The sequence below is a fragment of the Haliaeetus leucocephalus genome, unplaced genomic scaffold (assembly GCF_000737465.1).
Source record: "Haliaeetus leucocephalus isolate CR32 unplaced genomic scaffold, Haliaeetus_leucocephalus-4.0 Scaffold1, whole genome shotgun sequence".
Lineage (NCBI taxonomy): Eukaryota > Metazoa > Chordata > Aves > Accipitriformes > Accipitridae > Haliaeetus > Haliaeetus leucocephalus.
Window position 1 is genome coordinate 12197269 of NW_010972437.1, and position 13951 is coordinate 12211219.

Sequence of the window (13951 nt, forward strand, 5' to 3'; positions counted from 1 at the left end):
GTTAAACTGCATGAGGGTCTACTTTTTCTGTCATAGGAATTTAATAGCAAAACTAACCTCTACCAGAGAAAGATAGCATCCTTAATATAACCAGTTGTTATTAACCATATAACCTCCCATATAAAAGTTTTAGCTTCTTTAACATTTCTTTACTTTTATAAATGTTGTCCTAATACTACCCTTTTTTCTCTCACATATAATGGGAGTTTGGTTTTAAATGCAGCCAACTTAAGTGGGAGGCAAATCTGCTTTCCTGAGATGTTGCTGAAGCACCCTCTAGGGATCAGGCTTTAAAGGATTTCACTCATAGAGCTGGACTTTGTGCTAAGCCAAGTTATTTACAGTAAAGGCATATTATGAATTGAACATTAGACTAGAAGGAAGTAAAGGAAGATATCAGTTATAAAGGATGGAGGAAGAGAGAAGTAGGAGAAATGTACATTATAATTCATGAGAAAGGAGTTCACAGAATTGTAGGTAATTGTACTGAATTCCATAAATTAACATTCAGTGGTCACCCTATGATATAACTTAAGAGTTTCTGTCTAGCAGAAAAACAGATTATGCACTTCCAGAGCCGGCCTTTGGTACAATATAGTTTTGGACATACTGTCTTAAAGTAGGGAGTGATAGATGTGCTTTGATATATTCTGTAATTGTTGTCCAGGATAAAAATAGATCATAGAATCATAGAATAGTTTGGGTTGGAAGGGACCTTTAAAGGTTATCTAGTCCAACGCCCCTGCAATGACCAGGGACACCTTCAACTAGATCAGGTTGCTCAAAGCCCCATCCAACCTGACCTGGAATGTTTCCAGGGATGGGAAATCTACCACCTCTCTGGGCAATCTGTTCCAGTGTTTCACCACCCTCATCGTAAAAAATTTCTTCCTTATATCTAGTCTGAATCTACCGTCTTTTAGTTTAAAACCATTACCCCTTGTCTGATTGCAACAAGCCCTACTAAAAAGTCTGTCCCCATTTTTCTTATAAGCCCCCTTTAGGTATTGAAAGGCTGCGATAAGGTCTCCCTGGAGCCCTCTCTTCTCCAGGCTGAACAACCCCAGCTGTCTCAGCCTGTCCTGGTAAGAGAGGTGTTCCATCCCTCTGATCGTTTTTGTGGCCCTCCTCTGGAGCCACTCCAACAGGTCCTTGTCTTTCCTGTACTGAGCTGTATCTAGATCTAGAGCAGATTCTAGAAAAATGTATCTAACTAGACAGGATCTGAAGTCTTTATTGTAAATTGAGATACTGGAGTTTGGCACAGTCTTTCAAGGTATAACTTGATGTTACTTTCAAGGAATAAACTGTGTCCTGCGTTTGATACTACATATTTTAAGTGATCCCAGGCACAAATTCAGGACACTAGTGCATAAAAAACCCAGATTGCTAGTGACAAGAATCTTTTTGTTGGGAACCCAGGGCAAAGTGATAAAAATCTTCTGGTTTTATGTTTATTGCTCCAAGACACTGTCATGTAAGATACAGTAAACTCTTTACTGTCATCATATAATAAAAACTCTTAGTAGAGAAGGGTAGTATGGGCTGCGGTAATTTCGATGTGTACGCAAATTGGATATTGTTGTCCCCCTTTTAGATCAGATTGTTTTTCTTAATTGGTGTAACAGCATCTTGTGGGGTTTGGTACTTGGATCAGAGCAGGCTTATTGCACCCTGGTCTGGAAAACCTTGATCTTGAGGTTATAAGAGTTGAGAAATTACTGTAAAGGTGATATAAGCTTGATAGTGTGCCCTCTTCTTATTGTCTGTCAGATCATGGGTATTATTTTAGCTGCTTCTAGAAGTCTGAATGACAGCTGAATGTGCTTTGTTGTTTGCTTGAATAGAAGGAAACAACTTTTTCTGGACATAGAATTTACAACCATCATTATTATCTTGAGGTTAGGTTACTGCAGTGTGCTTTATATGAAGGTTTTTACAGATTGTATAGGAGTTTTAAATTGCCTGAAATGAGTGACCATTTCTGACATTATGGGAGGTAGCTGTTGGGGGCAATCTAAATCTATATTATATAATTTTCACTGTTCTCCTGTTTATTTTCAAGTACTTTTCAATGAGTTAGCTTATAATAGCCCAGTCATATTTCATCTTGGATGTGTAAGAGATCACCTCACTTTGAGTCTTCAAGATCAGTATCAGAAGTTTCTCTAGCAGTTAAGTATTTAATAAAGGAATAGGTAGCAGACAGGACATGGGTATGTGAAGTTTATTTCCCAAATCATTTAGTGAAAGTGTGTATTTCTTTACAGTTGAATTGAGGCTTTTCTTTGACAGAGGAATGAATCTGTGGATAGAATCAATATGCAGACTTCTTGTTTTATTTGAGCTGGCCTTTAGCTTTAAACTGCAGTTGTGCTGTGGTCTACGTGTGCAGACGTATAGAGGCATGCTGTGAGAATATGAACTTAATGTTTTGTGAACAGTGAGTTACAGAATTTGCTTCTAATCTGCTATTTCTGAATATTCATTCTAGGAGCTGCAGTCAGAACATGCAAGACAAGCCTTTGCATTGAAGGACAAAAATAAGAGTGGTATGATAACTGGGCTGGACTTCAGTGACATCATGGTTACCCTTCGCTCGCATATGCTAACTCCATTTGTAGAAGAAAATTTAGTTTCAGTAAGTGTAAAGAAAAATGCCTTGAATTCAGAATTTGATAACTGTAATGTTTTAAGATGTTACTGCTTCTCTCCCACTTTGTTTTCTCCTACCTGTTTATCACTGCCTTGGTGCTAGAGATTATCACCCTCATAACAGAGTGGGCAGGGTGAAACATGGCAGCACTCCTTGGCTTCAGTAGTGGAAAAGTTTGGCAGTCTGGTTTACATGCTTAAAGTGCCATTGGAAACAGTTTGACTTAGTCTACTATACTTTCCACTAAAGCAGGGCAAACTGTGCTTGGCACAGAAAGAACATTAATTTAGGACAAAAGCACCTAATTCTTATATCTGAATATATGATAGATCTCCAAAGGTGGAGGCTACTTACAGTTTTGTCCTTTTATATACTCTTACATTCTTTTCTTTTTCAGATCAGAATTTGGAAAATCAGTATGTAGATTCTAGAGGTACAATGGTTATGGCTGTGATAGTCTGGCAAGATCTGTAGGTAAAGTAATGACATAAAAGTTATAAACTAAAAGTATATAGTATAAAAAGTATATAAGAATGAAAGTTATATGAAGTAATAACTTTTATCTTATTATTTTACCTGTAAATCTTGCCTAGCCTAACTAATAAGGCATACTGTCTTTCATAAAATTTATAGTATCTACTAACTTTAGACTTTGAAATAAATGGTCACTGCTGTATATGATGCAAGAAGTCAGTGCCTTTCAAGTAGCATTTTCATGCATTTCTGTATTAAAAATGGAGAGTATTAGAAAAATACTCAGTGACACATTTAGTTTATCAGATAAATTGAATAATAATCTACTTATGTGTTTATTTCCTGATTATTTCCTAATGTTCAATTTTTACAAAAAAATGGTATCCTGTCTAGTAATTCTCCCCTCATGTTTCTATTAAAAAGATCTTAAAATTACAGGAATAGAAAGATATCTTTAATTCTTTCCTTATTTGCCCAAATGAATGTTTCTATAATTTCTGATAAGATGTTGTAGAAGGGCTTAAGGCACTTAACTGCATTCATTTAATTTTTAAAGGTAGCTGGTGGAACTGTTTCACATCAGGTCAGCTTCTCCTATTTCAATGCATTTAATGACCTTTTGAATAACATGGATATTGTTAGGAAGATATACAGCAATATAGCAGGTACAAGAAGAGACGTCGAAGTCACAAAAGGTAAAGTATATTTCCTATGCTTCATTAATTTTTTAGTTCTGTCCAATTTGTAATCTAGCGTTGCATATGGGTTGAGGCAAGTCAGAAGCTGCAATAGTATGCAAGGTTAGGGCTACTGTGAAAGTGTTTAAAGGGTGATTTTCATCCTCACAGGTTAGTAATGATTTTCAGCTAGCTCATTAAGAAGAAGAATTGGGATTCTGGCAGGACCTGTGTTGGCTTTACTAGTTTGAATGGTAACTGCAAGTCAGTGTATCATTGAGGATTTTACTACTCCTTGAAACGGATACATTGTTGCTTAGAGATAGAAAGTTCCTAGGGAATGTGATAGAATGGGTTAAGTTTGAAAATCCAATCATCAGTAATCTCCATGTTGTTTTAGCTCTAGTTACTTTATCCATGATTAAATCTTTTTTAGAAAAATGATAATAATTTATAACTTCTTAATGCTTACTTGCCTGAGTGGTTTTATATATAGTTTATGTCTGTTAGGGCATAGCTAATCCCTGCACATATGAAAGGTTGCCATATTTCAGTCTTGCCACAGGTATGAGTGGATTGCATTTGTAGCCATTTTATGGCAGATTTTATCACTGATTTTATTACCTGTATGGATGGGACCAGCCAAGCCTATGTGTGGTAAAAAGCATGCTAAGTTCCTTTTTTTTTTTTTTTTTTTCTTTCTCTGTTTGGCTTATGTTAATATGCTCTGCATACTTTCGTCTCTAAAGTAAAGCATAAAATGCCTGTCCTCATCCTCTACACTGTGCTAACAAATTGCCTAGCAATGTTTTTTTGGTGCAGATGCATAAATACATTCTTGCTTGGATTTGTGTCGTGAAAAAAAGCTACTGTGTTTTCACTGCTCAGACTTGTTTACTGTAGCTTGCCAATTATGTCATGAACATGTCATGTAATTTGGCTAGATGAATACCTAAGCTTGGGGTCATTCAGAGCTAGGAAAGAAAGAAATTTGGACATGATGGCAATAGATGAGTCAGTTGCCCTTAAAGCTGTGAATAATGGACCATTATTCTGGTCTCGTGATTCTTGTTTCTGAAGTTCTGCAAAACACAAATTGTGGGTGTGGTTTTATTAAGCTTGATAATAAGAGGATTTTTGTTGACTCTGATGAATTCTTACTGTAAATCACAGTTGTGGAGTTAGACTTGCTCTGTGTTGCAAAGGCCTGTTTCATGATAGATGTTCTCCTAAAGATATCTTTTTCCTTTGCATTATGGATTTTGTTCCTCGGTGATAGATTTCGTTTTTATGATATGAAGTTATTTGTGAGCATTTAAAGAGGAAATTTGACAAATAATACAATTGCTTTATTTCTCTTTCCCTTTTAAATCCAGAGGAATTTACCCACTCTGCAATCCGCTTTGGACAAGTTACACCACTGGAAATAGATATCCTCTACCAACTGGCAGATTTATACAGTGTTACTGGGTAACATAATAATTAATTTTATCATTTTACAATCATTATTTTGCTGTTTTCTGTGCGAAAACTACTAATTTTCATCTTAATTTTAAGAAGTTCTGTGTTCCATTGTATTTCGTTACAGTAATTTATTCAGTGTAAACTGACTTTGCTGTATGCATGGGTTTTGTAAGTGAATTATGTATATCATGCACAATTAATAATTATCATATTACAGGTATACACATAAAATAGCAGAATACATTACAGTATTCCCAAAAGGCTACAATGCATTGGTATTGCTAACTTTAAGTATTGATGATGTTTTGCGTGGGTCTTTAACACATGTGAAATCTTAGGTAGGAATGCCTAGAAATAGCTTAATTTGTGTATTATATGCCTTATTACTAGCAATCAAGAACTTGCTTCTGAATAATCCAAGTTCCCTTTATCTCCACTTGCGAGCTACAAGAAGAGAATGCGTTCTAACTCCAAGCATTCTTTACTGCAGTGGAACAAACTTCTTAGATGTGCATTCAAATATGACAGGTGGTTTTTTTTTTAAACTCAGGATGTATTTTGTGGGGTGTGGCCAGGAATACTGTATTGAATATGTTTGATGTTTTATCTAACAGTAATTTGCTTTCTATCTCTTGTGGAAAGGCGCTTAACTTTGGCAGATATTGAGAGGATAGCACCGCTGGCTGAAGGCGCATTACCTTACAACTTGGCAGAACTCCAGAGGCAGGTAGGTAGAAGAAGAATAAAATTGTTAAGTTAAGTGTTTACATGTACTTGCATATGAAAAATGAGAATAATACACTTTAAATATTAGATTCCCAACAAGTGAAACATGCTGTGTGTATCACTATAAGGATAGAAATGGGGCAGACTATTGAGCATGTGTCTAAACAAGATATTAAATGTCATATTGAAGGATGGCCTGTTCAGATATGAGCAGGTATAAATACTTGGATTCTTTACTGTGAATACATTTGTTCACTCCTGAAAAGGCCTTTCACTTCACTAAGTAATCTAACTTTGTAATTATATAATTATTTTTAGATAGTGTGGTGGGTTGACCCTGGCTGGATGCCAGGTGCCCACCAAAGCCACTGTGTCACTCCTCTCCTCAGCTGGGCAGGGAAGAGGAAATATAATGAAAGGCTCATGGGTTGAGATAAGGACGGGGAAATCTCTCAGCAATTACTGTCACAGGCAAAACCGACTCAGCATGGGGAAATTAGTTTCATTTATTACCAATCAAAATCAGAGTAGGGTAATGAGAAAATAAAAACTAAATCTTAAAACACCTTCCCCCCACCTCTCCCTTCTTCCCAGGCTTAGCTTTACTCCTGAATTCTCTACCTCCTCCCCCCGCAGCGGCGCAGAGGGACGGGGAATGGGGGTTGGGGTCAGCTCATCACATGTTGTCTCTGCCGCTCCTTCCTCCTCGGGGAGGACTCCTCGCACTCTTCCCCTGCTCCAGCATGGGGTCCCTCCCATGGGAGACAGTCCTCCACGAACTTCTCCAATGTGAGACCTTCCCACGGGCTGCAGTTTTTCACGAACTGCTCCAATGTGGGTCCCTTCCACAGGGTGCAGTCCTTCAGGCACAGATTGCTCCAGCGTGGGTCTCCTGTGGGGTCACAAGTCCTGCCAGAAAACCTGTTCCAGCGTGCGCTGCCCACAGGGTCACAGCCTCCTTTGGGCATCCACCTGCTCCGGTGTGGGGTCCTCCACGGGCTGCAGGTGGATACCCGCTCCACTGTGGACCTCCACGGGCTGCAGGGGGACAGCCTGCCTCGCCATGGTCTTCCCCACAGGCTGCAGGGGAATCTCTGCTCTGGTGCCTGGAGGACCTACTTCTTCTCACTCTCCTCTCTCCGCTGCTATTGTTCTGTGCAGGGTTTTTTTTTTCCCCTTCTTAAATATGTTATCCCAGAGGTGCTACCACAGTCGCTGATGGGCTTGGCCTTGGCCAGTAAAGGGTCTGTCTTGGAGCCGGCTGGCATTGGCTTTGTCGGACATGGGGGAAGCGTCTAGCAGCTTCTCACAGAAGCCACCCCTGTAGCCCCCCCCACTACCAAAACCTTGCCACGCAAACCCAATACAGATAGTAAAAAATACGAGTATTAAATGCAAGGTTTATAAATGTGTTCTTTTTTGAAAAATTGGGTGAAATGATTGGCTTAACCATTTATCTAAAATGATCATTGAATCTTACTGTACTTGTTGGCTATCTACCCTAGACAGTAGAAGGGGAATTCATATTTATTGGAACTGATGAAAAGGGTAGAACTGGAAGATGAAAAATAGCAGAGTAGAATGTTAACCTTCTATTTCACCAGACCTTCACATTCATGTTTGCTAGCTTTGCTTTTATCATAGTTTCCTTATTAAACATATACATGTATAGTACAGCATAAAAGCCCCAGGCTGTGCAGTAGGATTTTGAATATAAATTACTTCTAACTTCAGTGGCTCTTTTTACAACTGTAAGAACTGCAGCTTTAGGACCAAACATTATGCAGGTGTTTAGCTTATGTTTAGACTTTCTGCCACAGTTACTGGGTACTATTCGGCTCACTTCCAGTATAGCCTTGAAAGTTTGTGTTAAAAATAAATCTAGATTTTGGGGTCTTATCTTCACTGTATTTGTGGTTCAACATATAATCTGAGAGGTTTACTTTTGCAAGGAGATCTGTCTAATGCTAGTTAAGTTGTGAATTAAGTTTTACCTTAACCTTCATCTAAGGTTGAATCTAAAGTTCTGCTGATAGTGAAACTTGCAACATAATGGGGCATCTGCTGTGCTGCTAGTAGAAATATTCCATTCCATTCCATTCCATTCCATATATATTCTACGGAAATCCTTTTTCTGAAGCATTTTGTAGGTGACTGCTTTCATGAGAGTAATTGAGGGGGAATTAACTCAACTGTTAATAATGTAAAGATAATAATGCACTCGGGGAAAATCCTTGAAATGGTTACACAGCAGATTCAGAAAGGAAGACATACATACATGGTGAATTACATAGTTGCATAATCATAAAATACATAGGCTGGTTGCACATTGGTGTTTATTATGCGAAACAAAAAAAATAGGATCTGATCTTAAAAGTTTCTGGTGTGCAATATTTTATTTATTTTTAGTGTCAGAACTTCATGAGAAATTGCTATTCCACACAGAGCTGTACATTCTTGAATAAGCTTTACAAGAAAATACAATAGTGTTCATCCGAACCAGTGTATTTTGCTCCAAGAATGTCTCCACATCCCCTTTCCCTCTGTAATACACAAAGGGAAGTAGGATATCTAATTCTTAAGATCTTGTATGAGCATATCCCATAGTTCTGACTAAATACATCTTTGTGTACTCAGTCGATAAATACAATTTTTCATCCTGAGGGTTCCCATTTTCTTACAATGTCTAAACAAGTCAAATTCTCTCTCTTTCAGTCTGTGTTAGGAGTTCATGGGGTGTCTATCAAGACATCTGAGGGTTCTGATTCCCAAGTGGGCATAACCTGGCTTGGGCTGGGTTCTGCTCCCAGCTGTCCACACCTTGCTTGGTATGCAGACAGCTGAGCTTCTTAGGAATCAACTGAATAGCCACATCTTGCATTTATGACAATCTGATGCTCATGATGAGTTGCGTTAAAATGCTGCTCCTGAATTGCAGTGATTCAGCAACTGATTCCCAAGTAGCTCAGCCATCTGGGCTGTTGGGGCCGGAGGACATGCAGCTAGCAGCGATACCTTTGTGAGCCATTCCAAGCTACACTGTCTCTTACAAAGTGAAATTCAAATTCTCTACCCTGGTGATGCTAGTGACAGTACTGCTGCAGGGTGGTCTGAGATGAAGTGGCAGCACAGTGACAAAATCACCTGTGCCTTGTTCACCACATGAATGTCCTGTATTTGCCAGTGGATGAGGGGTCCCAGGAGTCTTATCTGAAAATGAAAGTTTGCATTTATAAAGCATTTTATTTCTTAGCTCACTTTTTATGCATATTGCAGAGAGGTTCCTTTAAGCAGTTATGTCCACTATAAAAATCTAGGGTGTGTATCAGTGACAGGGAAATCTTTAATTAGTTCAACTGTTATGGTTGAAAAATTGTCCTATACGGAATATAGCAAGTCTTCCATATGTGGGACTTCGAGTGTATTTTGGTTACTGTTGTTACAGGTGGATTTGGTCATTCAGTTCTCTTTCAAACAAATTGGTCCTAAAACACAGTATCTGGTCTGTCCTTAATATTACTGCTCTGTTGTCCTTGGGTGATAAGACATATCTGAGTCAATGAAGTGAGTGTCCAAAACCTACTTGGTGGTAACTGTCTTCCTATGGATTCCTGAAGACAAGAATGATGGAATGGTTTGACACAGAAATGTGTATACAGTGTTTATCCAGACTAATGAGAAGTATTTTTGATGAAGTTTTGTAATTGCATTCCTAACCACCAACTTTGGTTTTAATAAGTGTCTTTGTGGCACTCACCTTTCTGAGTAGACAAAATAGTGACTTGTTTTATTTTACACTTCAGAATTACCTTTGTAGGTTGGCACTGTTATAAAATGAGCTCACTGATAAAAGTTTCACTCATCACTAGAACAGAATATACTCTTTTAACACTCTTGGAATAATACATTATATTTTCATCCTATTCTATGTTCTGTGTCAAGAGTACAGCAGAAAGCAAAGTAATTTAATTTTCTTTGATTTATAAGGAACAGTCTTTTACTAGACCTTATCCTAACTGAACCTTATGTTACCTTATTTAACTGTATTGACAAAATGAAAGATATCCCTTCATGGAAGAGAGAATATCATCCCAGTGAGGTCCAGCTGTCCCTGGAAAATAAAAACAAGTCTGTAATCACTTTTTTATAATTTAAAAATTCCTTCTTAAAGGAAAATCTAAATTTTTACATAAAGTCACTCTGTGTGGTGGAATGTGGTGGAAATGGAAATTAGCCTGCTTTCAACCATGTTTACTTTGTTGTCAATCTTTTCATTGTGTAAGGTTTTCTTAAAGCCTAGCAGCTGAATATCCTATGGAGATGACAGCTACAGTAATTTTCTGTTTATAAATATTCATGATTTGAAAGCTATAGCATTAATTACATTGATTTACATATCCATCTGAACACACAAGTAAACTGCAAACTTTGTGAACACTTATTTAATAGTATAAAAGTGACATTTCCTTCAGAAAGAATTTAATTTTTAACATCCAGTGACGTGTTCATTAAGATTAATGTCTGAATGTAATGATCAGATTTTGATGAGAACTGTGTGGAGCTTAGAAGAAAAAGAATAACCTTAGAACAGCTAAAAGGAAGCAGGTATGCTAAACTATGAGAATTTTTTTGTGGAGTGAAGAACCAGTCCTGCTTCTAAGCCTTTTTGGGGTATTATTATGGCATGTGTCTTTTATTTACACGAATCAAAAAAATATCTCTGTATTTCAGAATTTTTTTTGGTGGTTATTTTGTTTTTATTGTGATTTTTGGTTGTTTTTTTTTGATAGGAAAACTTAAGTGTTTTGAGAATAGTGAGGACATTCTTCAGATTTATTGCTTCTGTTTGCTTGTAAAGGCAATACATTTGATTTATACTTTTTTATGCTGGTTCTCATGTGCAGTTTATAATTTTGGTGCTACCTAGAGTTTCTCTGTTCTTCTCTGTTAAGCTATATTGTTGGGGGAGGAAAATGTCTTGTGGAAGGAAATGGCGGTAGCTGTATCTTTTTCTTCTGTGGAAAAACTGTATAAAATATAACTCATGTTTTTTATGGGTAATGATCTCATCTTAATCTCATAGGCTTTTGTCCTATGTTGTGTACGTACAGTGTAACATTATGCAATAAAGGCAGGTTTTTCCATATCCAGTGTAATACCAGTCCAAACAGAGTAGCTTATACTGAGGTACATGCTGTCTTTTCTGTGGGTATTCCACCTTTCAGAGCTTCAGTAAGCTGAACGTAACTTAGTTAAGAAGCCTTGGTGAGTTAGCTGTGAAATGTGCATGCAATAATCTTTGTGGAGAATTCATAATGTGCATCAGAGCAAAGCCTCCTGTAGCAGTCTGAGGTCTGTATATGTTCCAGCTGTGCTGTCAGGAGCATATCTGCTAATGATATAGGGTGCTTTTAAGAAAAACAGGTTTGTGTTTGGGAGATGTGCTTTGGTATCTGCTTTAATATGGAGTTTAACAGTTAATATCTAGGCCACTTATATAGCCCAGATAAGTTATACTGCATAATATAAATTCTTCCCTAATCCCCTTATTTATGTTTGGAAGAAAATTTGGCCCATCTCGCATACTTTATAGTGCAAGTTTATGAACACTTACATCTTGTTTATCAGTTACCTTGTTTCTGATAAGTGTCTAATAATATGATTGAGTCTCTGCAAATATTTTCTGTGCAGACTTGTATTTATTTAGAACACTAATACCTTTATAGTAGTGTATGTGATTGAAGTGAGTGAGGTCATCATTTTATCTGTAAATTATCAACTGCCTGAAAAAGTATTCTGAAGAATACTTTGGGGAATAATTGACTTTTTGCTTGTTTTGAAGACATGAAATGTCATGTTTATGCTATGTATTAATGTGTATGTTATCTTAAAATATATCCTGTGCTGATAGATGCTGTCTGTGAGATGCTGAATTCGTTTTGAGATACTGAATTTTATTTGAGCCAAAAGGGGATTCCATGCCTTATAAATTCAAAGGCAACAGAGTGGAAAGTAGCAAAGTTGTTTTGAGTTTCTGTCTACTTTTTCTTGACCATAGTTGTTTCAGTTATACTAGGAATACATAAGGAAGAATATTTTCTGAAAAGAGTATTTGAAAAATGTGTTTCATTCATTAGATGTAATAGAAGTTCTGTAGTAATTTTTTTTTTCCCTCAACCTAAAGCTACCAATTTTTATCACATTCTTTCTGTAACATTAGAAAAGCCAATTCACTGGCATCTTTGTTTTCCCATGCAGATTTTCAAGCGGTTTTTTGTTTTGTTTTTTTTTCTTTTCCTCACACAGCAATCTTTTGGAGAGTTAGGCAGGCCTATCTGGCTCCAGGTAGCTGAGTCAGCTTACAGGTTCACTTTGGGTTCAATTGCTGGAGGTGAGTAATATTTCTGGTTTCTGTTTCAAGCTTGTGTTAGTTTAACACTGTCCTGTGAGACTACTTGATCTCATCTAAGGTGCATTTCTTGGTTATACACGTGCAGAATTGGAAGGTGGAACCACTTTTGGTTGTGCCATTCCCTTTCTTTCTGTATTGCTTTTGTTCTAGTATCCCTCCACAGTCCTCTGAAACTCTACTCCAGTAACGAATTTCCTTACTGGTAATTCAAATTCGTTTTCTTTGCTCTACACGGCTTGTTTTATGTAATAGTGTAATCCATTCTCCTTGAGACTTTTTTCTAGACTTTCAATATTGTCCTTTCTTACTTCCAAGATAGCAGAGATCTTACCAGCTTATATGTACTTTGTGTTTAAATAAATGTTGTAGAAAATCATCATAATAATTATATACTGCACCAACAATGATGTTGCAGAAATAATACTCCAAATGCTTTCTTACAGCTGTTGGTGCTACTGCGGTGTATCCCATAGACCTGGTGAAAACACGTATGCAGAATCAGCGCTCCTCTGGTTCAGTTGTAGGAGAGTTGATGTATAAAAACAGCTTTGACTGCTTTAAAAAGGTTTTGCGTTTTGAAGGCTTTTTTGGTCTTTACAGAGGTAAGCAAATAAAAAAAAAAAAATATATCTCAAGTCAGGGGTTTTCTGCCCTCTGGATTTTTATTTTTTTTATACCTCAACACCTAGTTTCTTAAAGGAAAACCAGGAAACTTGATATCATGTACAATTTTGCTTCTGTTTCATAGAGCTCAGTATTTATCTTCCCTCGAGCATTGTTCATCATAAAAAATTGCTGGGAAAAACTGGGTGTTTTTTTGTTGTTACTGCTTTGCTTCTTGTTGCTTAGGTTGTTTAAAGTCTTTAATTTTTGGGGTGTGAGTGTTGTGGATATGATTGTTTTCTCATAAACTGAGGATTGTAACTCTTGGCTGGGGGCAAACATCAGGAGCAGATTAGCATCTGAGGAATAAAGATCCATTTTACTGCAAATATTTTTTGTTAAGAGACAAAAACCAGTCATTTTGAAATGTACCTGTTAAACTGGATGCCAGATGTTATGCCTCATACTTTTGCAGGTAGTGGGACTCATTTTATGATTTTACTCCATGAACAAGAAATTGCATCCTGCTGTTATATTATGTTGCTCTATTTTACTTTAAAATATCAACAGTGGAACTCATAAAAATTATAATTTAAAAAAAGAAAAAAACCTCCACTAAAATACAGGTTAAGAATTCAAAGCAACTTTTTATCAGTTTTATCAGTTAGACTGGAAGCTATCTTATATCTTGTTTTAGTTTAGGAGAAGATTCTGAAGGGTTTTTATCACATCAATAAGGTGACTTATATAGAGGGTACATGCTAGCCAGTCCTCTGAAATTGATATTTAGTTGAATTCGCTATTTTTAATTGTCATTTCACATGACTTAGTGAAATGCACAATTTTCATAAGGATCAGTAAGGTATTTATTAATTGGCACACTTTTTTTTTAGTTGGAGCAAAGTCTCTCACTTCTGTGATGGTCCCAGCTTTTTTTTC

The 13951-nt window shown here is 37.0% G+C and overlaps 1 protein-coding gene across 4 annotated transcripts in view; it reads left to right on the plus strand.

Annotated features, from left to right (window-relative positions):
• Positions 1 to 13951, plus strand: part of SLC25A12 (solute carrier family 25 (aspartate/glutamate carrier), member 12) — a 51497-nt gene that overhangs the window by 20386 nt on the left and 17160 nt on the right. For all 4 annotated transcript variants that reach the window (XM_010566866.1, XM_010566891.1, XM_010566883.1 and 1 more), the window contains exons 5-10: positions 2495 to 2641; positions 3687 to 3825; positions 5184 to 5277; positions 5914 to 5998; positions 12304 to 12388; positions 12853 to 13011. In XM_010566866.1, coding sequence (XP_010565168.1) covers positions 2495 to 2641; positions 3687 to 3825; positions 5184 to 5277; positions 5914 to 5998; positions 12304 to 12388; positions 12853 to 13011 — 709 coding nt within the window. The remainder of the gene's footprint in view (positions 1 to 2494; positions 2642 to 3686; positions 3826 to 5183; positions 5278 to 5913; positions 5999 to 12303; positions 12389 to 12852; positions 13012 to 13951) is intronic.